The sequence below is a fragment of the Equus caballus genome, chromosome 1, assembly GCF_041296265.1.
Source record: "Equus caballus isolate H_3958 breed thoroughbred chromosome 1, TB-T2T, whole genome shotgun sequence".
Lineage (NCBI taxonomy): Eukaryota > Metazoa > Chordata > Mammalia > Perissodactyla > Equidae > Equus > Equus caballus.
This window is the reverse complement of record NC_091684.1, coordinates 150,185,328-150,213,188: the sequence shown is the minus strand read 5'-3', so window position 1 is coordinate 150,213,188 and position 27,861 is coordinate 150,185,328. Positions and strand designations below refer to the sequence as shown.

Genomic DNA, 27,861 nt, shown 5'->3' with positions numbered 1-27,861 from the left:
GCTGGCTGAATCTTTAGTACAAGCTATCCTACAGTCCATCCATTCATTCATCTACTCAATAATCACTTATTATCAGCTATTAGGTGAAGGCCTATCCTAGGACTGGGAGGAAAAAGATAAATAGACCTGACCCCTGTCCTTGAGGGGTCAATGTTGGGAGGCCAGTCTCAGCTTGGGAGAACGATAGTGCAAAACACATTGGTTTCAGCAACAAAATCTAGATCACTTTTTCTTTGTCAGTAAATTTAAATGGGTATGTAGACGATAATCAATAAAGTTGTGCCTGCACAACTGTTACCAAGGAAATATTTAACTCAGTTTCTTAATAGTACTGTTGCTGTGCAGTTGGGCCAGGCTGGCATTCTGATTGCTCCTGAGGAAAAAAGACAATAAAATACTCTAGTTCTTCATATGCCAAGATGAAAATCATCAATCTCAATCTCCGTGAAAGATGGAACTACTTTTGGAACAAGAGCAGTGAACTCTATCAGTCTTTCTAAGGCAATACAATCTTTAAGATGATACAGAGAGGGCTGAGCCAGTGGAGAAGTTCAGAAGAATTTATATGGGGAAAAAGGGAAATGATGAAATTTCTCCATCAATTTTACAAGGAGCTAAAAATAAGACAGGACATATATTAAACCCAAATGACAACAGTGTTTTTTGAAAGGTATGTAATATATTCTAAGTGCTAAATAATTTACTTGCTTATCACATATAAATTCATCTTCATCTAAAATATGAGTACCTTCATATTTAAATAAGATTATCTATTACATAATTCAAATTAATCTATAAGAATGGAAATTTAAATTTCCTCTTCTCTTCTTCCCACACTGGTGATGCTTTCCCTTTTCAACTAATATGTATATACCAAATCTTTTTCATTTCTAGCATTTACTAGTTGTTATTTCCAGTTCTCAGGCATAAAAGCTTCTATTTTTTTAACCACTAAAACGTATATTTATATAAATTCATATTCTAAATAAAAGTCTTTGTATTTAGTACATCTTTAGTAAGATGGCTTTTGGAGCCACACTCAAAGGTTAGTAGAAAATAGGTATTTGATATTTGCTGATTACATTTTTCAAGAGAATCCTTCCTTTGTTGTTAATGCCAAATATCTGAGTTTTTGCTGCCTTGTAATCCCCAACCTGGATAACGTCTACCTCTGTAACTGCCAAATAGGAAGCACCTGCTAAATATTTGTTGAATTAAGAACTAGTGAAGGAGAATTGTGGTTAATTGGGAGGCAATGCCAGGTAGTGACAAAGAAACCAGACTTCCTGCGTCTGACTCCTGGCTCTGCTGCCTGTTGGTAGTAAGATCTTAGGCAAGTTACTTAAGTTCTTTGTATATGTCTTCTCATCAATAAAATGGGCATAACAATAGTACCTATCCCATAGGATGGTGGCCTGGATCAAATGATTCAAGGTATGTGGGGCATTTAGAACAAACTAAGCCATAAGAGTATTAGCTGTTATGATTATTATTGTCATTATCACTGTCATCGTTATTCTGGAAGGCTGAAGGGTAGGAAAAAAAGGAGTTGGCACAATGAGATTCAAAGAGGACAGGGATGTTCTCTGGAGAAGAAATTTGAGACATATGGGTTTCTTTCTAATGTCCAGGCTCCTCATTCATGCATGTATTCATCAGATGATTCTTGGGAGGAAAATAAGGGCTTAAGGTGGCTTTAGTGGTCTTAGCAAACAGCTACCTTCTCTTACCTCAGCTTTTTGCTTGGCCAAGTCATATTCAACTTTCAGATCTTGGATCAGGCATCTTCTAAGAAGACTTCTTTACCCCAAAGACTGGGTTCTGTGCCTCTTTGATGTGCTCTCACAGCCTCTTCAGTGGCATCTGACACACTTTTAAGGTTATTCTGCTGCTAGTGTGTATCTCTGAATGGAGATTTCCAACTTATTCTCTTTGGTATCCCCAACTTTTGGATCAATGCATAGAAGCATAGAGGAGATAAAGAGGAGTGATGCATAAAGCTTTATTCAGGAGAGTTTGAAAGATGGTGTCCTAGGAGGATCCTGAGCTTACATCCTCCCACAGACACTACAAACGTACAACTACCTGTGAAACAATTTCCTCTGAGAGAGATCTGGAAACTGGATGAAAAGAACTTCCACAACAAGGACAACACAGAGAGGGGTAGAAGAAAAGAGATATAGTCCTGCTGAGGAAAAACATACCCTAGCCAGGGCACTTCACAGTTGAGAGCTATCTCAAAGGTATGGAGCTTTTCGCAGAGGAGCGGGGGATTTGAGCTCCATGTTAGGCACCCCAGCCCTTAGATCCAACCCAAGAGAGAACAGACTCCAAAACACCTGGCTTTGAAAACGAATAGGGAATACACCCAGGAAAACTATAGAACTTCAGGGCAAGGAAAATCTGCCCTTAAAGGGCCCATGCACAGATTCACTCCACCCAAAAACCAGCACAGAAACACCAGACAGAAAAGTTCATAGTCCATTGGTAAAAGAGATTCACTTACTAAGCTCAAAGTGCATCCTGGAGAGGCAGGAGGCGGCTGGGCCCACCCTGTCCCAGGGACTGAGACATTGATGGCAGCCATTTTTGGGATCTAGTCCAGCCATGCTGAAACAGATGCTAACAGGTGCCATTTTGAAATCCTTCCTCTAGTTTGGTAGCATAGGGCCTGCCCTGCCCACTAGAGCACTCGAGGAAATCAAGCACAGACAGGCAGTGCAGGCAGCTGGCCCCAGGGACCCGCACTGCCCAGCAGCAAGTCCACAGCAGACTTGTACCACCAGGCCTTGCAACCAGCCACACAGGGGATCAGCCCCACCCAATGTGCCTGAAACAGCTGCCACCGGGGGCCTGTCCTGCCCACTAGCGTGCCTGAGGCAGTTGTGTACCACCACGCCACATAGCCAGCCTGTGCCAGAGGGCCATCCTGCCTAAAAGTGAGCTAGCAACAGCTGTGCAAGCAGCCTCACCAGGGGCCTGCCCCAGCCACCAGTGCACCCAAGGCAGCCAAGCACTGCTGGATCATGCAGCCAGCCACACTGGGGGCCTGCAGGAGTTCCATACCCCTGGACCTAGCAACCAGCCACACCAGGAGCCTAACCCACTCTCCAGGAAACCTGCAGTAATTGTGTGCTCCCAGGTCTCCCAGCCAGCTGTGCCAGGGGTTGCCCCATCCAATAATGAGCCTTTAGCAGCTACACATGCCTGGGCCGCTCAATCAGCTGGCCTGGGGGCCAGCCCAGACTACCCACATGCCTGCAGCAATCGTTTTAGCCCTGCCACAACAGAAGGGCACATGCAGCCTACACAGGGGACACCCCTGGAGCATTTGGCATGGATGACAAGAGGGGAGCATGCTGCTGGTTTCTATAAGGCATCTCCTACAGAAGGCCACATTTCCAAGATCAGGACAATACACAGAAATAAGCACAGAGAAACAGGAAAAATGAGGAGACAAAGGAGTATGTTCCAAATAAAAGAACAGGACAAATATTCAGAAAAAGAACTAAACAAAACAGAGATAAACAATCTACCTGATAAAGAGTACAAACTAATGGTCATAGGGATGCTCACTGAACCAGGGAGAAGAATAGATGAACACAGAGAGAACTTCAAAAAAGAATTAGAAAATACAAAAAACAACCAATCAGAGCTGAAGAATACAATATATACACAATACACAAAATACAATAAATACACAAAAAATAAAAAGGAACCCAAACATAACACTAAAGAAACCCATCAAAATGCAAAGGAAGAAAGTGAGAGAAGAAGAAAGGAATAGAGAAGAACTACAAAACCACCCAGAAGAAAAGTAGCAAAATGGCAATAAGTACATACTTATCAATAATTACTTTAAATGGAAATGGACTAAATGCTCCAATAAAAAGACATAAGAAAGCTGAATGGATAAAAAACCAAAACCCATATATATGCTGCATACAAGAGATATACTTCAGATCTAAAGACACTCACAGATTGAAAGCGAAGGGATGGAAAAAGATATTCCATGCAAATGGAATTGAACAGAAAGCTGGAGTAGCAATACTTGTATCAGACAAAATAGACTTTATTTATTTATTACAAATTTTTTTTTTGAGGAAGATTAGGCCTGAGCTAACATCCACTGCCAATCCTTCTCTTTTTTGCTGAGGAAGACTGGCCCTGAGCTAACATCTGTGCCCATCTTCCTCTACTTTATATGTGGGATGCCTGCCACAGCATGGTTTGACAAGCGATGTGTAGGCCTGCACCTGGGATCTGAACTGGCGAACTCTGGGCCACCGAAGTGGAATGTGCAAACTTAACTGCTGCGCTACTGGGCTGGTCCCCAAAATAGACTTTAAAATAAAAATTGTAACAAGAGACAAAGAAGGGCATTGCTTAATGATAAAGGGTATAATCCAATAAGAGGATATAACACTTGTAAATATCTATGCACCCAACCTAGGAACACCTAAATACATAAAGCAAATATTAACAGACACAAAAGATGAAATTGACAGTAACACAATAACAGTAGGGGATTTTAACACCCCACTTACATCAATGGATAGATCATCTAGACAGAAGATGAATAAGGAAACATTGGCCATAAATGACACATTAGACCAGATGGACTTAATAGATATATACAGAAAATTTCATTAAAAAACTGCAGAATACACACTCTTTTCAAATGCACATGGAAGATTCTCCAGGATAGATTACATATTAGGCCACAAAACAAGTCTCAATAAATTTGAGATTGAAATAATATCCAACATCCTTTCTGACCACAATGGTATGAAACTAGAATTAGCTACAAGAAGAAAACTGGAAAAGTTACAAGTATGTGGAGATTAAACAAAATGCTACTGAACAGGTCAACAGAGAAATCCAAAAATACCTGGAGACAAACAAAAATAAAAATACAACATACCAAAATCTATGGGACACAGCAAAAGTAGCACTAAGTGGGAAGTTTATAACAATACAGGCCTACCTCAAGAAACAAGAAAAATCTCAAACAAACAATCTAACATTATACATAAAGGAAGTAGAAAAAGAACGAAACCTAAAATCACTAGAAGGAAGGAGATAATAAAAATCAGAGAGGAAATAACTGAAATAGAGACTAAAAAGATAAGAGAAAAGATCAATGAAACTAAGAGCTGGTTCCTTGGAAATATAAGCAATGTTGACAAACCTTTAGCTAGACTCACTAAGAAAAAGCAGAGAGAAAGCTCAAATAAATAAAATCAGAAATGAAAGCAGAGAAATTACAACAGATATCACAGAAATACAAAGGATAATAGGAGAATACTGTGAAAACAGTACACTATACTATACACTAACAAATTGGCTAAACTAGAAGAAATAGACAAATTCTTAGAATTAGCCAACCTTCCAAAACTGAATCAAGCAAAAATAGAAAATATTAATAGACCAATCACTAGTAAGGAGATCAAAACAGGAACCAAAAACCTCACAAAAAACAAAAGTCCAGGACCAGATGGTTTCCCTGGTGAACTCTACTGATTCCAAAAAGATTTAGGGGCTGGCCCTGTGACGTAGTGGTTAAGTTTGGTGCACTCCACTTCAGTGGCCCAGATTTGTGGGTTTGGTTTCTGAGCGTGGACCTACATCACTTGTTAGCGATGCTGTGGCAGCGACCCACATACAAAATAGAGGAAGATTGGCACAGATGTTAGCTCAGGGTTAATCTTCCTAAAGAAAAAAAAAAGACTTAATACTTGTTCTTTTCAAACTCTCCAAAAAATTGAAGGGCAGGGGACACTTCCTAACTCATGTTACAAGGCCAACATGACCCTGATACCAAAACTAGACAAGCACAACACAAAAAATAAAATTACAGGCCAATATTGCTGATGAACTTAGATGCAAAAATCCTCAACAAAACATTAGCAAATTGAATACAATATATTAATAGGATCATACAACACGATCAAGTGGGATTTATTCCAAAGACTCAAGGATGCTTCAATATCCATAAATCAATCAACATGATATACACATTAACAAAATGAAGAATAAAAATCACACGATCCTCAATAGATGTAAAGAAAGCATTCACCAAGATTCAGCATCCATTTATGATAAAAACTCTGAATAAAATGGGTATAGAAGGAAAGTACCTCAACATAATAAAGCCAATGTACAACAAATCCATACAAACATGATACTCAACGGTGAAAAACTGAAAGCTATTCCTCTAAGAATAGGAACAAGACAAGGATGCCCACTTTTGCCACTCTTATTCAACACAATATCAGAAGTCTTAGAGCAATTAGGCAAGAAAAAGAAAAGAAAATATACACAAAAATAGAAATTTCAAAAGGACATTAACACACACACACACACACACACACACACACACATGCAAACATCTCGTGATGTAGTTTATGATAGATTTGGCAATGCCATTTACAACTTAATTGCTTAAGCTTGCATTATTAGTATTATCTTCAATTCAGTTTCTTGGCAGGAGACTCTTGTCCATTTTTTGAGGGCTAGTTTAGTTAGAATGAGAAAATCAAATCTGTAGGTATCGAAGCACGGCCATTTGAAACTGAATGCAGCAGGGACATCCTTCTGTGGAGTGGGTCTTCCACTCTTCCTTCAGCATACCTAGAATAACATATATGACTCTGCACCACCTGACATAGGAATCAAGTCAGGACATCAGGGTCAATCCGTGTTTAAAATATTTTTCGTTGAAAAAAATATAAGTATAGATTTTCATTACCTTACTCCTCTATATCCAATCCATTGGCAAACACATTCAGTTATACCTTCAAAATACATTCAGAATCTGATCAGCTCTCACTTTCTCCATCCAGGCCACCCTATTTGTTCCAAGCTGCCATCATCTGGATTAGCATAGTGGCCTCCCAACTGGTCTCCTTGCTTCTGTCCTTGGCCTCTGACTGCAGGCAACATGATCCCACTAAAATATGTGACATTTGTCTGCTCAATTGGTTTCTCATCTTAGAGAGAAAGCCCAAGACCTCACTATGGCACAAAAGGCCTTCTATGATGTGTCCCCCCATTACTTCTCTGCTCCTTGCTCACACAGACCTTTCCTAAATGACTTCTGTGGCCATAAAGAAGAATGCATTGGCCTTCTCACTTAGCCTGGAGACCTCACAGGGGGTGGTGGAAAATGCATTAACTATAAATAAAGACAGTCAAGAAAGAGTTTCCCTGTGAGGTAGTCAACTATGTTTCAATGCCTTTCCCCGACTAGGAAGAATCCTTTCTGAGAAATTCAGCAGGCAGAGGAACTCTGCCCTGAGCCAGTAATTCTACTGATGGCCACCAGGACCACAAAACTTTTCTGTTGAATAGATGTTTATTCCCTGATTTACTACAAATGCATGGTTTTATTTAAACAAAGAGCACATTTTCCTTATTTAATTTTGTAGATAAGTCTTTGAAAACGATGCATGTAATAAAGATTATTTGCAATACCCACATTTGATGCATCATCTTCACAACCACACAGTTTAACGTGAATTTAAATTCAGTCAATAATTCCAAGGTGACAGTTTTATCTACAAAGCCTCCATTTCTATTTCAACCAATTTATTTAATGGAACAATTTAGAGCACTTGTTTAAACTGATCCAAATAACACACACAGAAAAGTAAAGGGAAATAACTCTCAAATGCATTTTAATAAAGAAACCATTGCTGTTTTTAAAGCAATGAATTTTAGCTCAAATGTGAGTGTTAATTGTACAGTTTCCTATTAAAAAGATTCAAGGAAGATAGCAATGTAATCATCATAAAAATGTAAACTCAGATAAAACTATTCTCCCATAAAATATTGATGAACAAATATTAAGACCTTAAGTAAAACACATGCTGTGAAATGTAACCAGTGAAAACACTGAAAAAGAAATAAGATACAAAATTGTAAAATTCAAACACATGTTATGCTTCAACTCTCCCTTCTTTTGATTTCCATTGCTTCCTAGATGCATCTCATGTACAAATAGTTCAAGAAACCCGGTGATTTTCTTGATTACAAGGGCTGAGATGGCAATGATTGAACACTCTGCATTTTCTTTGGTAATAGAAAGCATGATTTATGAGAAAGGAATAAAAATCTAAGAAAACCACTCAATAAATTATCCAATTTTCACATCAAGCTGATTTAGAGCAAATTTCCTTCATGCTGCCAATATGGAAAATGCAGCTTACTGGATAAGAACACAGTGTTTAACAGAATATCTGGGTTTGCTTCCCTGTTCTTAGTAATTTTGTGACTGTCAACAAGGCACATAGCCTCTTATATATTCCAGTTTATTCATTTAAAAAGTGGGATAATAATAAAAAGGATGTCTAAAAGTGCAAGATGTACACCACTGGTGGCAGTCAAGATAGCTGGTTTAGTGATAGACTTTTTTCCAATACTGTTTATTTTAATGTGTATGAGAACAATACATAATTAGTATGTCAAATAAAAAACTTACAGAGATAATTTCTCAGGATAAGTCTAGGTAGCACCTGGGAATCTCTTTCTCAGAGAGTAGTTCTTTTCAGCTGTACTTCAAAACTTCATTTCCATAAACATGGACATTTAAAAAACTGTACAATTGTTTACACAAATGACTCAAATATTGGAAACAGAGCCTGAGTTCATGTGGAGTATATGAAAATTAAAAGAAAAAGTGAGATAACATTCAAAAAGTACTTAGCATAGTGTCGGAGTGTATTAATTGTTATTATTTTTTCCTTCTGATCTATTATTGCCGTATTACCATAATGCTAATAAACCAAATATACTCCAGCCTGGCATGAAAGAAATTTATGATTATCTGTGCATAATAAAACCATCATCTGTTACTTTCCAAATGATTTATGTACAAAATGCATCACCAAGAAACCAAGAAAAAATAAAAGAAATTAGGAAAAAAAGAGAGGAGAAGAGCTTACAGAGGACAAATGAGCAAGGACCTTACAAAATTAAACAATATAAGCCTTTTATCATAAGATATTTGGTAAGATGATATATGTTACAGTGATAGTGGGGCTAAGTAAATCTGCCTATAAAATTTGAAGAACAATCACACCCAGTGAATAATACCTACACCATCTCCTTAACCTTTGAATCACAACATTCGAAATAAATAAAATAGCTTTTTACTTATTTATTTTTAAAAATTCCATTAAGTAATTCAGTACCTATCACTGTAATCAAGGTCTAAAACTTTTCCTGTAATTTCACTAATCTTTTCTGAATAATTTTAAAAACAAAAGGGGAAAAAAGGCAATGTTAATATCTAACACAATATTGCTTGGAAATTCTCCTCTCTGATGCATGTTATGTGTTTCCTATTTAATTGCAATTGCAGTCAATATTTTCCTACAAGAAGTATTTCCCAAGAAAATATATCCTCAGCATTTTACGAATATATTTCTTTTAAACAGGATATTCTATATTTTATCCATCAACATCTAAAGTAGCTTTACTATTTTTGGGTTCCAAGTCTTATCACAAACTCACCCTAATTTTTTTTGACATTGGCAAAGGATCTTTCAATATTGATCAAAAGATAGTTAATATCTAATTTAAAATCTGGATGTCTTTAGTCACAGTAAGACTAAATTCCATAGTATCAATAGTTCTTAAACCAGAGAATTAACTGGGGACAGAACAGGGCCCAACCAGTGAAACTTCAAATGATGGGTAAGCTATGTGACAGCAAAACTCATCAGAAGTTTCACCTTGATGGCCTCCATGAATTTCTCCCCTAGAAAAGAGGGCTTTGGGTCAATGGATAAGTTAGACACTGAAGATTTGAGATAATACACAGAAATATCACCTAATGAGAGTTAATATGTGACAAATGACACTAGCTATCTTTGGAGACTTGGAGGAAACCTATTAATGACACTATGGGTGCCTCTCCAAATGATTCAAGAACTCAAATATACTCACCGAAAATTAGTTTAAAAAGGAATTTTCTACTTCTTGCTTGAAAGGTATAATACAACTACAATTATGTGATATGATCAAAAAGGAGCTTCTTCAAGTGGGTGAATTTCCCAGATAACTAAAGCTAATTTCTGGACAACAAACAAATGACTTGAAATCACCATCGAGCTTTATCAAGTTACTTATTGAATTTACCGTCCTCAGTGACTGTGTTGGCATTAGGGAATATTCTATTTTGATTGCTGGCCTTTACTGAAAAAGCCTTTTCCTGCCACATATCCTCTCTCGCCACATAACGCTCTCCAATCAGTCTCATAAAAATAATGAGAAATAAATATAACACATTTTTAAGAATGGCACTTGTTCTAATATTTAACAGTTCCAATATAGCAACACTCCTCTGAATCCCAGATAAATAAAGGAAAATCTCTTTTTGAGAGCTAAAAGAGGTACCCGACAATTTTTAACAATCCAGAACATGTAAATTTGTAACACGTTTTCCTGACAAAAATATCCATTTAATCATATTATAAATTAATTTGTTCACCACAAGCTTACTAACAAAGTTGAAATCAAATTTGTACTTAATTTTCTTTTACTGTTTTTAATCTCTATTTTTAAAAGTCACAGCTAACAGGCTGAAAAATCAGATAAAATTTTACAGTAGAAATTTGATTCACTTGGGAGCCATAAACCATAAACATTATCATTACGAAGTTACAATGATAAAATTTGTTATACAATCAAGTGGTCCAACTATAAATAAGCTTATTAGTTGGTACATTTCGTATTCCCAGAAAAGGAAAAAACTGACACATAGCTATTATCAAGGTATCACATGAAAACAAATTTAGGACCCATTATTATCAGGGTATCTTTATAATGTACATCCCATTAAGCTATTACTATTAATCTTGTTTTCATTTTTATTCACTTAACTTTAAAACATTTTTATAAATGACATAAATTTTTGTTCTGGAAAATATGTATTGATTATACTAGAATTTAGAAGTTCTTTAAAAACTCAACAACTATAAAAGGAAATTGATTGCAGAATAGGTCAGAAACAGGCTTGGTTTTTGCAGAAATGATATATTGTGAACTCATATTCTCAACACGTTCTAAGTAGTACAAAAAGTTCTGATGAAAGAGCACGCCAATAAATTTTGCACTTACTTTGGAGAGGCAAAGTGTCCGTAATACACTGTAAATCTAGCTCTTCAGCCCATCCCCCCTTTGGCAGGATCTGTATCATCTCCCAGTTACCATTCTCTGTCATGGACTCTGGTTGACTGTCGATTGGTGCCTTTCTCAATGTCTTCATGTGCTGTTGAACTTCCGCCAAGAGAACAGCTTGTATTGCTTCAGTAACCTGTAAAGTTTTTTTTTAATGAATTATTTTTAGTACTATTACAAATGCTTGGGGTTTTGCACAAAACCCAAAGCCTGGAATTTTTATTTGAATTGGTTTCAGATATAAATTGCTTTGCTCCATTCCACTAGAATTAGCATCTGAAACAACTGAAATGCAGATACTGAGAATTGGCACTCAAACCACACACTGTTCTTCTTTTGCAAACTCAAGAGATTCTGAAAGGAAAGTTGAAGAATTCCCAATTCTTTCTCCTAAAATATTTTCATTTCCACCAGATGATAAAGAAAATTAATTTGAATATATCATATTGCTCTTAAAGACAAGCTTAGCTCCTCAAACAGTGTCTAGAACTAAAGCACTGTTTAGCTAAAAACACTTGATTTACACTAGGTTTAATACAGAAGGTTAAAGACAAGACTTTTATAATAAATCTCACTAAACTGTATGCATGTGTATGTGATTTTATACCACCTAAAATACCTCAAAGTGTGCCTTCCAATTATTGTACATACCCAGTCAAGGACCTGTATTTGGGTGTGTGGGGAGGATGCTTGTCACAGGGCATCGAATCCAATATTTTCATTTTTAAAATGAAGAATCTGGGACATGACATCCCAAGGTCATAAAGACTTGGTAGACAGGACTTCTGACCCCTGATTCTATGTCCTTTGTAATATATGTCCTCCAGCGAGTCTATATCCTTGTCTCTCAATAAAAAGCCAGTGATGATGTACCTTAGCCTCTTCCTGGCAAGAGATGAGGCAAGGTCCAAGAATAGGACAGAGTTCAAGGAAAGCTAAGAGTCGAATCAGGAAAGGAAGAGAACCACTGATCTAGGTGGACTTGGGGCACCTCCCATTATCCTTCTTTGGCTCATAGTTAAACTTTTCATATAGCCACATCCCAATGTCTTTTCCCCTCAAAAGCCCGCCCTGTGTCAAGACGACTCATATTCCCCAATCGCCACTGTGCCTTCTGCATTATATCCAGTCTACCTATAGGATGCTTAGAGCTAGGGCTTTGGGACAACACCAATCGAGACTGGTGATCTAGAGATGCTGATGCCAAAAACAGAACAGATATTAATCTAAATATTTATCTAGTCTCTTTTATGTGTTGTGACAGCATATGAGACCTTTTGGCTCCAGGAACACTCAGAGAGCTTATGCTGATGTCAGTTGCTCACTGAACTTCTGGGGCAGAAGGAGCTGGGTATCTGACTTTTAAATATAGGAAGCTTTCCAAAAGTTTCAGAGCAGCTTCCTGACCACTGATCATTCACCTGTTCTTGTCCACTGAAATGATTGCTTAGGTTGTGAAAAAAGGATAATGAATGATGTGATTTTACTATTGCATACAATGTCTACTAACATTGTGGTACTGCCTGTCACAACATAGGTACATAATGCTTCTCATGCACATCACGTGAGGAAACACTCAACAATGTGATGGCTATTGAGTACCATGAATCTAACATATAGTTTTATGTATCATGACACTGGTGCATCATGCCTATTAATATCTACTATGTAATGAGATATAGGATATATTAACTATTAGATATGACATTTACTAACATACTACTCTATAGCACAATATAGATGAACCATGCTTATTTATGTATATCATATGATGGGAAAAACTGTACTAATTATTCATGAACAATTTTACATCACTGAACTTATTTCATTTTAGTTTTGTCACACATTTTATTTGATGGCACTGCTTTCAAGATGTGGATGATGTGGTAGAAACAGTTCTGAGTCAGAAATGAGAAGGCTCAAACTTCTGATCCAGCTATGACAGTTACTACAATGTAACCTTTGACAAGTCACGTATTACTCTGGGACTTCATGTCCTCACTTATAAAACAAAGTCCGTGATACTGAGAGAGGCTAGGATGAGAGCTTTCAATCACAGAATCCTGTACGGAACATGCTTCTGTCCATACCTATAAATCAAGAGTACATTAGAGGATGTCCTCAGACCCATCTATGTCCAGACTATGGTATACTCCTCAGAAGGGGCAGTTTGACCATATGCTCCCATGGGATTATGGCTGCCCTCTCACACTGGGATCATTATCACCTCTGAGGAGAACTCACAGTTATGATTTAGGACGTCCTCTATCTCACTGGATATACAACTTGGATCAATATTCTTTCTTAAAAATACACAGAGACTTACGTAATTTAACATTTCTAATTATTAGATTTATATAGCAAGACCACAGTTTTTAACTATTGAATTCTGGAGCTTTTTGACATATTTGTCACTAAAAATGCTATCTCAAGAATAATTACTATGAATATCACTGGAAAACAAGAAGAAGTAGAAATAAGAGAATAAAATATATTAACCATAATGAGTAGGACACTCAGAGCCACAAAACTTAAAAGTGAATACTGAAAGGCATACACCCAATTGGAAACAAACTCAAAATACATACTTTATGCTGTATAGAATCAATACTCAGCACGACTCCAATTCACAGAGAAATTGTACATCATATAAACACATAATACTGTTATCACAGGATCTGGTATACAGTGGGCACTAAATAAATGATAATGGAATAGAAATAGATTTTGTATACTTAAAAAATATAAATTAGGGGCTGGCCCGATGGTGTAGTCGTTAAGTTCATGTGCTCTGCTTCAGTGGCCTGGGGTTTGCAGGTTGGATCCCGGGTGCGGACATACACACTGCACATCAATCATGCTGTGGTGGCATCCCATATATAAAATAGACGAAGATTGCCGCAGATGTTAGCTCAGGGCCAATCTTCCTCATCAAAATATATATACATATATATGTAAATATATATGTGTGTATATATATATATATATATAAACTGTGGAAAGCAGAATTTGTTGACAATTTCTGACTAACAACACTTGAGTCTGTCTAGTACATAAATATAGTAGATAAATTTTGTACATTGCTAGTAGGCATAGAATTTTCTGCAACAAAATATAAACTTTTTAGACAATAATTTATATAACTGTGTGACTTTAATAATGATCCAGAATTGAAAGCACTATGGCTATAAAGCTGTCTTCCAAATGCATATAAATAAGTTTCTCTGAAAAGACAGATATGCAAAGTATTACATTCTTATGAGGGAATGTGCAAAGATTCAAAATAAGGTTTACAAATCCACTGGCTGGAAACAGACAGCCAGAAATCTGGGCCATAAAGTTATTATTATAAGTATTACTGTAACCTAGGAAAGCTAAAAATTTTAATGGTTTTCTACTAACACCTTGAAACTGCAAAGTACTACAAAATAACACAGAGAATTATGAAGACTCATAGGAGGCCCCATGTCCTACTTGTGGTTTCCATTTCCAGATTTTCTGCTATAAAAACATTTCCCAACATTCAAGCTCACACTGGTCTTTAATGTTTTTGAAGCATCTCCTAGAAAGGCAACATTTCTCCCTGGAGGCCTGGATGTCATGATTTCACCCACTGTTGATAGATTATAAAATCCCTTAGAGCAGTATCAGAAACATGCAAATTAGCAACTCCAAAACCTTGCTATTGCTTTTCCAGCATCTATTTCTATGTTGGATATGTTTCATGTGTGAAAAGCAAAAGAGACAATCTCCAGACAAACTCATTCACCTGGAAAATAACTCATTCTTACCTCCTCCCTTAAAGGTACCCTCTGCTTCAATTTTTTTTTTAAAGCTAGGCAAATCTTTTTTTTTTTCTTTTTAAAGATTGGCACCTGAGCTAACATCTGTTGCAAATCATTTTCTTTTTCCTTCTTCTCCCAAAAGGCCCCCAATACATAGTTGTATATTCTAGTTGTAGGCCCGTCTGGCTGTGCTATGTGGGACGCTGCCTCAGCATGGCTTGATGAGCTGTGCCATGTTCCCACCCAGGATCTGAACGGGTGAAACCCTGGGCCGCCGAAGCAGAGCACGCGAACTTAACCACTTGGCTGTGGGGCCAGTCCCCCTTCAATTTTTGAAATAGGATTTCCTCTGTTTTACAAAAGCATCCCATTACCACCTATTGCTCCTAAAACACATAAAAAGTAGACTTAAGTTAACACGATTTGACTAAGTGCTTAAATGAACAGCTTTATAAGGAATTAGAAGATTAGTTAATGAAGCATTGAAATGTATACTTGAAAGAGCCTCCATTGTTCCTGAAGGGCCCAGGAATTCTCATTTCCACTTTATACATGAGGAAAATAAATAATCAATAAGTTAAACATCTTCCAGAGTCATTCATCAGGTGAGTGACAGAGATGAGAGGAGAACTTTGAAGCTTAGATTTCCCACAGAGTGAGTAATAAATGCTCTGGTAATACTGGTCCTGCTGCCAGCATTTTACACAAGGTCATAGAATCATAGAACCTTAAAGGTCCATCAGTCCAAAGATGTCCAAACCACATTAAAATTTATTTGAAGGTCAAATGAACAACTACAAATGATCTTTAGTTAAAGCAAATCAGGATAAATGTTCTGTTGAATTCTTTTCCTTATGGATTTTCTTTTCCAGCACTGAGGATATCTTTGGCTACTGGGGGAAAAAAAAATATCGCCTTTAATAAATAGACTCTTTCATTACAGTGATTGCTAATATGCTGGTAAAGTCAACATGTGCTAATGTTTGTCTGATTATCAAGAGGCTTTTTGCATAGGTATTCATTAAATATTTATTGACTGGTTACTGTCACGACTGATTTCCTGGGCATTGGTGAAAGAGGGGTGAGTGAGACAGACAAAGTCCCTGCTCTCAGCAAGCTTCTATAACAGTGAGAAGACAAGATAAGCAAGCAAAAAAGCAAATGGTATAACTTCCATTAAAAGCAAGCACAACAAAGACAATAAAATTGGGTAACGTGCTGGTGACAGGAGGCAAGGGGTGGGGAGGGTGCAGTGATAATACTAGATGGAGCGATTAGGGAATACTCTGAAGTGCTGTTTTGAGCAAAGACTCAGATGATGAATGGAAAAATGAGAATTCTAGCCTGAGAAAAATGTAAAGTCCTAAGTGGAAATGGGTTTATATATTAGGTCAAAGTGGCTAGTAAGAAACAGGGGGAGAATGATGAGTGAAGAGGTTAGGCTAGGAGCAAATCACGTAGAAACTTCCAGGCATGGTTTCAAGAGCCATTCTAACTGTTTATTTGGTTTCATGGTGTCAGCCCCCACAGTTTGTTCTGAGTTATCTTTCTTTGTTTTCCTGTAACCAAGCATAATCATTTGTAATTGGAGTTATTGCTATTCTCATCTTGCAAATTTGACATTTATTAAGCTTATGAAGAAGAATAAAGTTCCAATAAATATTCATCTAATCAATGCAGAGACATTTATCGTACGGTGTACAAAGCTACCCAGTTAGTTTTTAGGACCCCAAAAAAGCCTTAAAAGAGAAAGAAGGATTTAAATTGGGCATTAAGGAAACAGCTCTCTAAATCAGCTCACAGATGAAGTACTTTCAGCATAGAAAAATGATTTCTAATTACACATACTGAATTCCCAAGCCCAGGGACCTTTACATCATGGCACATTTTGAAATCAAATAATAGACAATTCTGCCACAAATTGAAACCTCAAAGGGCAATAAGTTACCTATAATAACACAAACATCCCTTCCTCAGCCCCCTCTAGTCATACCTGCTAACGTGGTGCATCCTTGCATCTGCTATTTTCCACTTTTCCTCTCATTACTAGTCTCTGCATTAGGCCTGTTAAATGAAATGCCTTGGGAGGACATTTTGTGAGGACAGGAGTACCTACTCACTTGTACCCTCAGGAAGAGGGGAGTATGAATGAACCACAGCAGCAAGGAAACCTTCCAATAATTTCAAGACGATGAACTGTATCATACCTGCACAGACTGGTCTCTCCAACAGGAAATTAGCTTCAAAAGTGAAACATCAGCTGTCGGTATATGGGATTCATTCTTACCTAGAAATATATAGAACACATTCATATCTTGAGAGTATTAAAAATGGATGCAACCCAATGGTCCTCAACCCCAGCTGCACATTAGAATCACTTGGGGAGCTTCTTATTTTTTTTCACAAACACCAGTGTCCAGGTTCAATCTTACAGAGATTCTCATTTAATAGGTCGCAGGGTGAGGATGGGGCAGGTATTAATATTTTGTAAAAGTACCTCAGATGATTCTCATGTATAGCCAGAGTCGAGAACCATTAATTAGTTGATATGTATTTCTAACAATTATATAAATACATATTCACATTAAATTAAATTCATCTTTACACTTTAAACCCATCTTTGTACCCTTTTGACAATAGAAGTAACGACTAATATTCCTACCCAAAACAGATCATCAAATTTTACAATTCCTTCCTCATACAAATAGTTCCTGAAATTCTACCTTGCCATAAATCAGTATCTACCACACAGAAATCACATAAAAGACTTTCTTTGATTTGTCCTTACCCAGCTATAGTACTATGATCAATAGGTATAGCACTTATGTTTTAATTTGACTCATTTGGTTATGTATTGTTTCTTTTAAGTTTGCCCTCTTGAAAGTTCTTTTTATCTATTTGCCTTAATGTTAAGTGTGAAATTTTAAGAGTAAGCTAGGGTTTGGTTTATTTAAATTGATCCATAGAGTGTCCAGCAGTTTCCTACACAAAAAAGCACTTAATAAGTACCTTTTCATAAAATGTACATATTATCATCCAAATGAAAAATCGATGAATTAAGGCTTTCTGAAAACTAAAATGTATTATCTAGGTGCCAGATCCCAGGAATGAGATAAGAAAGAATGATGAGGGCTTGCCTGCACTGGAGTGAAAATTACTATAATTGTCTATTTAAATTAACGTATTAATATATGTTTGAAAGCTGGTACCAACTATTTAAATTAGCAGTATTAATGCAATATGCTTGTCATTGAATCACCATTTTATATGTTAATAACTGTGTATATATGTGTATGAATATATGTATATTATACACACACATATAAGAATATATATATATTCACACACATATATCACATTAGTAGTTAAGGGAAATGTGATAGAAGGTATTGGATATAATGTAAACTGAGAATATGAAGGAAATACACATGAAAATTCTGGGTCACTATTAACATCATTATCTTTTCCTGATGGAACACATAACGTGAATTTGCAATGACCAAGATCAGTGCATAAAAATTTAAATATGATAGAGCACTACGATTTTGAAGTCATATTTACCATTTCTTCATGAGCACAGCAGGTAAGAGAAAATCTTCTTTTGATCTCTCTCCTGTTTCCCTCTTTCATTTTGTTGACCTTGTGACTCTACCATCAAAGCTAAGTATTGGCCTCAACTACCTCTACTTACTGGCATCACGGGGTACTTCACAGTGCACTTTAATGTGATGTTAAAATTTTAATATGAGGTAGAAATAAGAGCCAACTTTTCTTGGCAATGTCAGTGAGTTAAAGAATTAATTGCAACTTCAGGGAGAAAGATAAAAAGAAAACATCTCAGCTTTACCAGTATTACTCAGTCACCATTTCTGCTGACAGAAGTGGATATTGGTTCTTGTCAACCCTTTAGAATGAGCAACTCAGAGCATTATTTTATTCTTTGGGCTTTGACTTTATAGAATTAATAGCATGAAGTTAATCCCTCCTTTCCTTTCACCTCCTGTCTTCCAATTATTAAAACACAAAACCATGTTTCCTTAGTACCTAACTGAATTTTAAATGCTATAAATGCCACCTTGAAATACCAGGGACACTATTCAGTAGTAACACTAGTTGCTCAGGCTGCTTTGGTTGGGGCAGCCATAGGAAAAGCTGGGGCCTTTTGGCTCTGGTTAGCTATTCTCTCAGTCTCTGCAGAAACCACTTATAATGTGCCTTTAACTCAAATCCCTTTCTCAGTGTTATAAAAAATGAAAATGAGCATAAATACCCTAATAAGGGCTACTACTAAGGAGAAGGTAGGCAACCCAGACTGGCACCATATGATGGGAACACTACTTGTATCATAAAAGTGAGAAGTGGTTTGACATACTGGCAAGAGCAAGGGATTTGGAATCAGACAGAGCTGGAGTGGAATCCTGGACCCTTGGCTTAATAGCTATTAGACTATGAGTGAGACATCTAACTTCTCTGAGCCTCAATTTTCCTAAGGGTAAAACACAAATAGTTCCTCCTATGTGCAGGGTTGTCTATATATTAATTGAGGTAATATATGTAAAGTCATTAGCATAATTCTTTGAACATACTAGGTACTCAATAATTGGAAGCTATTAATAAACTGTCACTTTAAAATATCTCAAATATTCTTTTCAATAGCCCTGAGAGGGCCCCTATGTACTGTTCTTCAGGTAATCCCAGTGTATTGATCTTCTACTCCATAACTTTGGAGGCAATATGCACAACAAGTCTGGAATCTTATTCTCATTTTACAAATGCAGTAAATTCGGCTTTTAAAGGAGTAAAAGACATGCCCAAAGTTACACAAGGAGTAAGTGGCAGAACTGGATCTTGAACCTCAGCTGTATGTCTCCAAAATTACTGTTCTATTCACTATTCTTCCATTAATCCCAAAGTATTTGCTTAGTTTCTTGAAGGCATTTTCCTAGCAACTGGGAAAATAGCAGTGAATAAAATTGTCCTAAAAAAATAACCCCTATGGAGCTTAGATTTTAGTAGCAGGAAGTAGACGGCAAATGAAAAAACAATATATAGTATGTCGGAGAGTGAAAAGGATTATGGAAACACTAAAACAGGGAAAGGGGTAGGGTGTGCTTGGGAGAAGAGAGGGCACCTCACTGATAAAATGGCTTTTGAGCAAGAATTGAAGGATGTAGGGTGGGGGTGGGGGGAGCAGCAGGTTGGCCTCTGTGGAATCTGGGAAAAAAGCACTCCAGGCAGAGGCAACAGACAGTGCAAAGGCCCTAAGATGTACCTGTCATGTTTGGGTAAGAGTAAAAGGCCAGTACGGCTAGAACTCCAGGAGCACGGGTAAGCACAAAGAGATGAGGTCAGATTGGGGGGGAGGGGGCGGGGGCGGTGTGATGACACAGGCAGATCAGCCAGGTGAGCTCTCCTAAGGACTGTAGCTTTTATTCAGAGTGAAACAGAAGCCGCTGAAAGGTTTTAGGCAGAAGCATGAGGTTTTGACATAGTTTTGAATAGATCACTCTAGCTGCGTGGTTGAGAATAGAGTGTAGGAACAAAGAATAGGAGCAGACAGGTGGTTAGGAGACTTCTGTCATCATCCAGGCAAGAGGCGATGAAGGGTCACACCATGGGTGGTCGTGTAGGTGGGGAGAAGCAGTCAGAATCTGGGATATATTCTGAAGGTAGAACCAATATGATTACTAAAAGATTGGATGTGGGGTATGAGAGAAAGGGTAAAGTCAAAATGACACCAAAGTTCTTGGCCTGAACAACTAGAAGGATAGAATTGCCATTTACTGAGATGTCAAAGATTTGGAGAAGCTGGTTTTGGGGATGAAGTAGCCATTTGGCATCAAAAGAAAACCTAAACACTCAGAACAATTCAAGGACCACTATATAAACTTCTGAAATAGCTCTAAAATTCTATAATCACTTATTTGGTGTTAAAGATATTAATATACTTCTCCATAAATCACATGTGACCTTAAACATCCAAATATTTCCTTTGCTGAAAAGTTTCAGACTTTCAGGCATTTCAAAGATCATTTGATGAAATCCATCACATTATGTGTCTTACAAGATGTTATTTAATAAACAAATTTCATATATATTTCAAATATATGCAGAAAGCAAAACTATAACCATGTGAAATGAAAACTAAATCAAATAATAAATACACACACTGCTCGTTCTAAACTGTAGAGTGCTATCCAGTTATAGAAAGACTAGTTATTTTATTTTATAGAAGAAAAATAAATCAGACTATATCTGTGGTTCCTTTACCATTACGTAAGTAACCATGGAAGCTTGAAATCTTCAAAACATCATTCCCAGGACTTTTCATCTTGTTATGCACAGAGTCCATTTTGAAAGAACTGTTGAAAAAAAGATTTAAAGGATATTATTAAATATGTCTGAAAAATATTCTGAGAAATAAATTGAAGATATGGGTGCATGACCACTTTAACAAATTTGGGAATTGAACACCTCACTTTTTGAATTTCTTCCATATTAACGTCTTTGGTGAGTCTTATTTCCCCACTTTGCTCCTGCCTAGAACTTAACCCCAATTGAATTGTGAATCTTAGTTTACCAGAATTGTCTCGTGATCCAGTTTTACAGGAGAGGCCTTGTTACTTTAGGTCATGTGATCTGTGGCTAATGCAATAAATTCTGGAATCCTAATATGTTGACATCTGCCAAAGAATTCTCACCAGGTACTGTCAAGACCTGATGGAGGCAGGCTTACCCTAGTCCATTGATTCATAGGAACTTTCCAGTTCTCATAGGCAGATGGCTCTTTCCTTAAAATTCAGTTACATCATGCACCCAGTTATTAAGCATACCAGGATTTCTCAACCTTTACAACCACAGTGAAATGTTACTGAAATTGTCAAATTTGTTAGAAGGGTTTGGTGTGACAAATCCAATACACATTATTTTGATTTCCTGAAAAATGACCTGCAGTTTCTGACAGCAGATTGAATCTAAAGTGACTGATTTAGGGAAGCAGTCTCTAATTCTGACACCTCCATTCAAAAATTTGTTTTAATGAAGAATTCTGTAAAGAATTAACTAATGTGTGGCAACGATTTTAAGGCCATTTCATGGAAGGCATGCTGAAAGTCCATAATCTCCTGTAAAGGGCACCAGACACACCCTCGACCTCCTGTACTCCACATCAGGAACAAAGTCAGAATAAAAACTGGAAAACAATACTAAGTCCCTTATCTACTCTGTGGGATCATGATTAGGCGGACAAATAAAATTGGTTAGCAGTCCAAGGTTTTAAGAATTTGAAGAAATCTTAGTGATCACCTATCTCACCCACCTCATTCTGTAAATGAGGACAGTGTGGGCCAGAAGGCTAAGTGACTGCTCCACAGCCACATGACCAGTTAAACAGCAAAACTGGATTCACTCTCAGATTTTTTAGGCTCCAGGCTGCCTTCATTTTTTTTTTTTTTTTTTTACCATAGTTTAGGTGCTCTGTAATTTTCTTAGTAATAGAAAGAAAAGAAAGAGAAGTCTATCTGAAATTAAAAATATATACATCTAGCTAGGCACTCAAAATGAATGAAAGAAAAGAAAATAGAGGAAAAGTAAGTATACGAATCACAGAGATCCACCAGTCTCTGTTTCTCACTATTAGGGCCACCAAACATAAAATAGAAAACTCTGTAGCATAGAAGCATTATAATGGAAGGAAACATTACACTGAATCCTATGTAATCCATATGGACTTGCTGCCAGATTGTAGGCTCACTGAGGGAAGGAACTGTGTCTGTTTACTGTTCCTGGCACAGGTATTTGTTGAACTGAGCTCTTGTCAATGAACAGAAATGTCAAGGACTGTTTAGCACCATGTAGTGGGCAGTTCAAACAGTATCTCTTCCATAAAGGCTTTCTGATGGTTTCATCTCACACTAATTATTCTCTTTACACTGACCACCTGTAATACTTATCTATCCTATGAATGTTTTTCCTTGTTCCTTTACCCTGCTTCAGAGTTTCCTACTTATTTCACGTGCATTATCTTTATCATTTGAATGAGTTCCTACCCAAAGGAGAGATTTATTTATATTTCCTCTGTAGGCTAGTGTTAAGGCCAGTAAGGATTTGGTGCATTGAATTCAATCCTCTAACATCAGACTATGGAAAACCACGTTGAATTTTAGCAGTGGGAGAGGGTAAACATCCAGAGTCAAGGTTAGTAATTAATTAGGCTCTAGAATAAGCCTTGAATCAGCATCTAGGGAACTGAACGAATCTTGAGGTTGATACTTTCTCTTCATAAGCCTCAATATCCTCATCTATACAATGAGCAAAATAATAGTACCTGTATCCCAGCTTTGCTGTGCATATGAAATGAAATCATGTATGTAAAGAGCTTATATGGTGACTAGTAGACATTAAACATTCAAAAAAATAGTTATTATTACTGAACTGTAGTTTCTAGAAATGAATTACTGATAGTCTCTTCTATTTTAATACGCCAGGGTACAAATTAAATAGTGGAATTTGAGGTGTAAAATCTTCAAACATTTCCTTTCCTGATGATATATGAAATACATCATAGGCATTTACCTAAATGTTCTTTGTTCCTACTTAATTCACAGCAAGGCTAACGGATTTTAAGGTGTGCACAAATCTATCTATCTATCGAATCATTCAGCATCCATCAGTATGATTTCCCTGGCACATATTATGAGAGCAAAGGATTTGTTGTTTTGTTGAATGCAACAAATTTTGAAGTTTTTTTGAATGAATAAATTTTAAAACATATAGATTTATTGTCTAAATTATCTTCTAATACCAAAGAATTAAAAGGTAGATTTTCTTAAATATGTTTTGAGCCGAAGGAATTCTTGCATATTTACTCTTTATGAGAAGAAAGGAAGGAAAGAAGGAAAGGAGAGAGGGAGGGAAGAAGGCTAGAGAGCTGAATATTGCAAATAATGATAACATTTTTAAAGTCTAGAATAATAATAGTCAAAATTTCTAGGCATGTCTTACCTGTCAATTCCACATGCCAATTCTAAAGGCATGTTAACTAACTTATTAACTAAAAATATTCTGCTCAATAAATAAACTATAGTTTTTGACTCTTGCAAAGAATCACAATCATTTTCCAGTCCTCTCTGCATCCCAGTCTGATTTGGAAGAGTGGATGTGTATTTATTTGACAAGTCCAAAACTTTACTGGAAAACAAATTTACTTTTGAATAGTCTTTTTTCATTTCAGCATTGCATACATCCCAACCTGGCAGCATCAATGAGAAGTGATCTTCACTTGAAGCAAGTCCTAAAGAAACGGGACCCTGAAGCTTTAAAATATTGAGATGCTTAATGCAGAGATTATCTAATTCTTTATCCACGCCCCATGGTAAAAGGCAAGAGAGAAGCAATTTAGCTGTGTCTATTGTGAGGTTGGCATCGACTTTTCTCGATGGCTTAGGGTGCATCTTTTTGGAGCACTTCATTTTCTTTTGCCTTTTAATGCCATCATTTTCTTCTAAGAATTTGATGGTATTATCTCCTTGGGTTGGGCTTTCACTAACAGGCTTGGCTTGTGCCTCCGCTGGGAGAGGACCACAGGCAGTTTTATTTCTTTTCAGCGTCAATGTTTTCTTCTCGACTGTGCTTTTGGCTCTTCTCAGAATCTCACTACCATAAAACGAATTGGAAGGGTCAACATCACAGACTGGAGTTGGCAACAAAAGTTCAACAAGGTTTTCCAGATCAAATAAAAGGATATGAAAGCCAGTGCTACTCCATTTTGTTTTCACAGGCAAGACATTAAAAGGTCCTGAGAAACACTTGGCATCAGCAACCTAAGTGAGATAAAAAAAGTTATGTGTCAAAGTTCTTATTTTTTAAGTGGTTTTATTATAGTTTCCATGATATTAAAATGGCATAAAAAGGAAATATTAAGTAACAGTACAACTAAAGGCAAGTCATTTCAATTTTTTTGTCTTAGCTGTAAAAATTCCCCTCTAGGGGCCGGCCTGGGGGCACAGTGGTTAAGTTCACATGTTCTGCTTCTCAATGGCCCAGGGTTCACCGGTTCAGATCCCCGGTGCGGACATGGCACTGCTTGGCACGCCATGCTGTGGTAGGCGTCCCACATATAAAGTAGAGGAAGATGGGCACGAATGTTAGCTCAGGGCCAGGCTTCCTCAGCAAAAAAGAGGAGGACTGGCAGTAGTTAGCTCAGGACTAATCTTCCTCAAAAAAAGAAAAAATAAATAAATAAAATAAATAAATAAAAATTCCCCTCTAAATTAAACATTCTACATTCTAAGATTCTTTGAAAACTTTTTTTCCTTTCTAAAACTTATTTTTCTCTAAAAAATTATGAATTAGGCCTGTGGAGTAAGACAGCATCAGATTAACGTCCTTTAATACACACTTTCACTTCTTCCTATCAATATAATACTGAAGACATACAACAGGGAAAAAGTGGGTTTGAACACTAAAGAGAACAGTTAGAACATCTACAAGAATTTAGGAAGTCTTTTACTAAAAATGGTCTCTCCAAATGTGTTAAAATTTTAAATAATTGGAAGTAACCTAAATGTTAAACAATATCAAATTGCTTTTTTTTTAAGGCTCACCTTGTGGACTTGCATTATTCTTTCTCTGCCTAAAATGAGTTTGCCCTAAATACCAGCATAGTGGGCCCCTATATTTCAGTTATGTTCCTTCTCACATATAAAGCCTTCCTTGAGTACCTAATCCCTCATACCAACCCATTACTCTCCATCCTCTTTCCTGCCTTTTTTTCTTCTTCGTACTTATGATTACCTTATATTATATGAAATATTTGTTTACTGTATATTTTCCCCAATAGCATTCAAACTTCACCTTTGCAGGAGTTTTATGTATTACTTTGGTCCTAAGGCCTTTAAGATGATGCAGCATTATTAAGAGGCTCAATAAATATTTCTTGAATGAGCTTATCATATTTATACAACAGAATACCACTGAAATTTTTTTTGAGGAAGATTAGCCCTGAGCTAACACCTGCTGCCAATCCTCCTCTTTTTGCTGAGGAAGACTGGCCCTCAGCTAACATTCGTGCCCATCTTCCTCTATTTTATGTAGGATGCCTGCCACAGCATGGCTTGACAAGCAGTGCATAGGTCCGCACCCAGGATCCCAACTGGCAAACGCTGGGCCTCCAAAGCGAAACGTGTGAACTTAACCGCTGCACCACCGGGCCAGCTTCTCAAATATTTTTAAATGATGGTGTAAAACTATATTTATTGGGAAAAGAAGTGTTCTATTAGGCAGGAAAAATAATCCCCTTTTTGTAAAACTATATGTGTGTGAATATATAGATATTTCTACATATTGATATATACATATATACACATAAGCACAAATATATGTATATAAATATATAGTTAATATATAATATAAGCACATATATTATACATAGTCAATACATATATAGTCAATATAAATATATGTGTGTGTACATACATCTGTTATATATATAGTCACAAAGAATATGCAACAAAATGTTAAAAACAGTTAATTGAGAAGAGGGGATTAAAATGATCTTTATACTTTAGGGGCTTTTGGTTTTTTTATTTAGTCTTTTGGAATTTTTTGCAGTGATGATCTATTTAATTTACAATCATAGAAAGAGAAAATTTTAAAAAACAACCATAAATAATTTCTAAAAGTAAAAAGACAAAATGGGGACAAACCTAAAAAACACATTTTTCCACCAATAAGATAGTAGAAGGGTTAGTATAATTATTAACAAATAATTTCTGAAAACCAAAAATAGTACTATACAGACTGAAACATGGGCAAATAGCATCAACAGCAATTCACAAAGAATAATATTCAAATTAAAATATTGATTACCACCAGTAGTAATTAAGAAGTGAAATTAAGATAATACTATTCATTACCTATTAATTTAGCAAAAAGAGTTTCTTACATTAATTTATTTAATGTTTAATACATACAAAATAATATATAAATCATACATTTAGTCTTTGTAAGATTATCAGTGTTGTAGACCAAGAAACATGGACATAACTATACAGTATCATTATCCATAAGTGCTCCAAACTAGAAACAACCTAAATGTCCATCTATAGTGGAATGGATAGACATTGTGATGTATCCATGCAATGGAAAAATATGCAACAATGTAAATGAAAGAACTATAGACATTCAAAAACATGTATAAAATGTATGACTCTACCAACATAATGTTGACCAAAGAAGCTGGACACAAAGGAATTAACTGTCTGCCTTATCTATAAGGATACTGGTTACCTTTGGAGGACATAATTTCTGGGGTGCTGAATATTTTACTACTTAATCTATGTAGTGATTATGCAGGTGTGTGCTTTGTGACAGTTCACTGAGCTGTATATTTTTGTCCTGTGTTCTGGTTTTTTTTTTCCTATAGGTGTTACATATTTCATAGTAAATAAATAATGTAAATGAAAAGTTAAAGGAATATTAACCAAGTGTCCCCATCCAGGTTAGAAAATAGAACCTGTCCTGATTCTATACCCCTGCCTACTGTCAGAGGTAACCAATATTGGAATTTCATGTTCATGATTTCTTTGCTTAGGTTAAATATATACTCCTAATAGACCTATTTAATTTTGCATGTTTTTTTATTTTCATATAAATATTAATTGTGCTATTTATAATTTTCCCTGATTTACTTATGCTGAATTTGACTTTTGCAAAATTCATGGTGATGATTATAGTTGTATGTGGTTCTTTCATTTTCACTGCTTAAAGTATTACATTCAATGATAACTATAGCTTATTTATCCATTGCTTTTAAGTCGATATGTAAATTATTTTCAAGATTTACTATTACAAAAAGAAAAAGTTTACAGTGAATATTCTTTGGGTAAAGACT

General features: G+C 36.4%; 1 protein-coding gene across 3 annotated transcripts in view; it reads right to left on the bottom strand.

The window, feature by feature from the left end:
* Window positions 1–27,861, bottom strand: part of WDR72 (WD repeat domain 72) — a 219,439-nt gene that overhangs the window by 65,520 nt on the left and 126,058 nt on the right. For all 3 annotated transcript variants that reach the window (XM_023617119.2, XM_070271032.1, XM_070271043.1), the window contains 4 exons: window positions 23,973–24,790; window positions 21,240–21,331; window positions 17,177–17,256; window positions 11,125–11,320 (listed from right to left, as the gene is read on the bottom strand). In XM_023617119.2, the coding sequence (XP_023472887.2) occupies window positions 11,125–11,320; window positions 17,177–17,256; window positions 21,240–21,331; window positions 23,973–24,790 (1,186 nt within the window). The remainder of the gene's footprint in view (window positions 1–11,124; window positions 11,321–17,176; window positions 17,257–21,239; window positions 21,332–23,972; window positions 24,791–27,861) is intronic.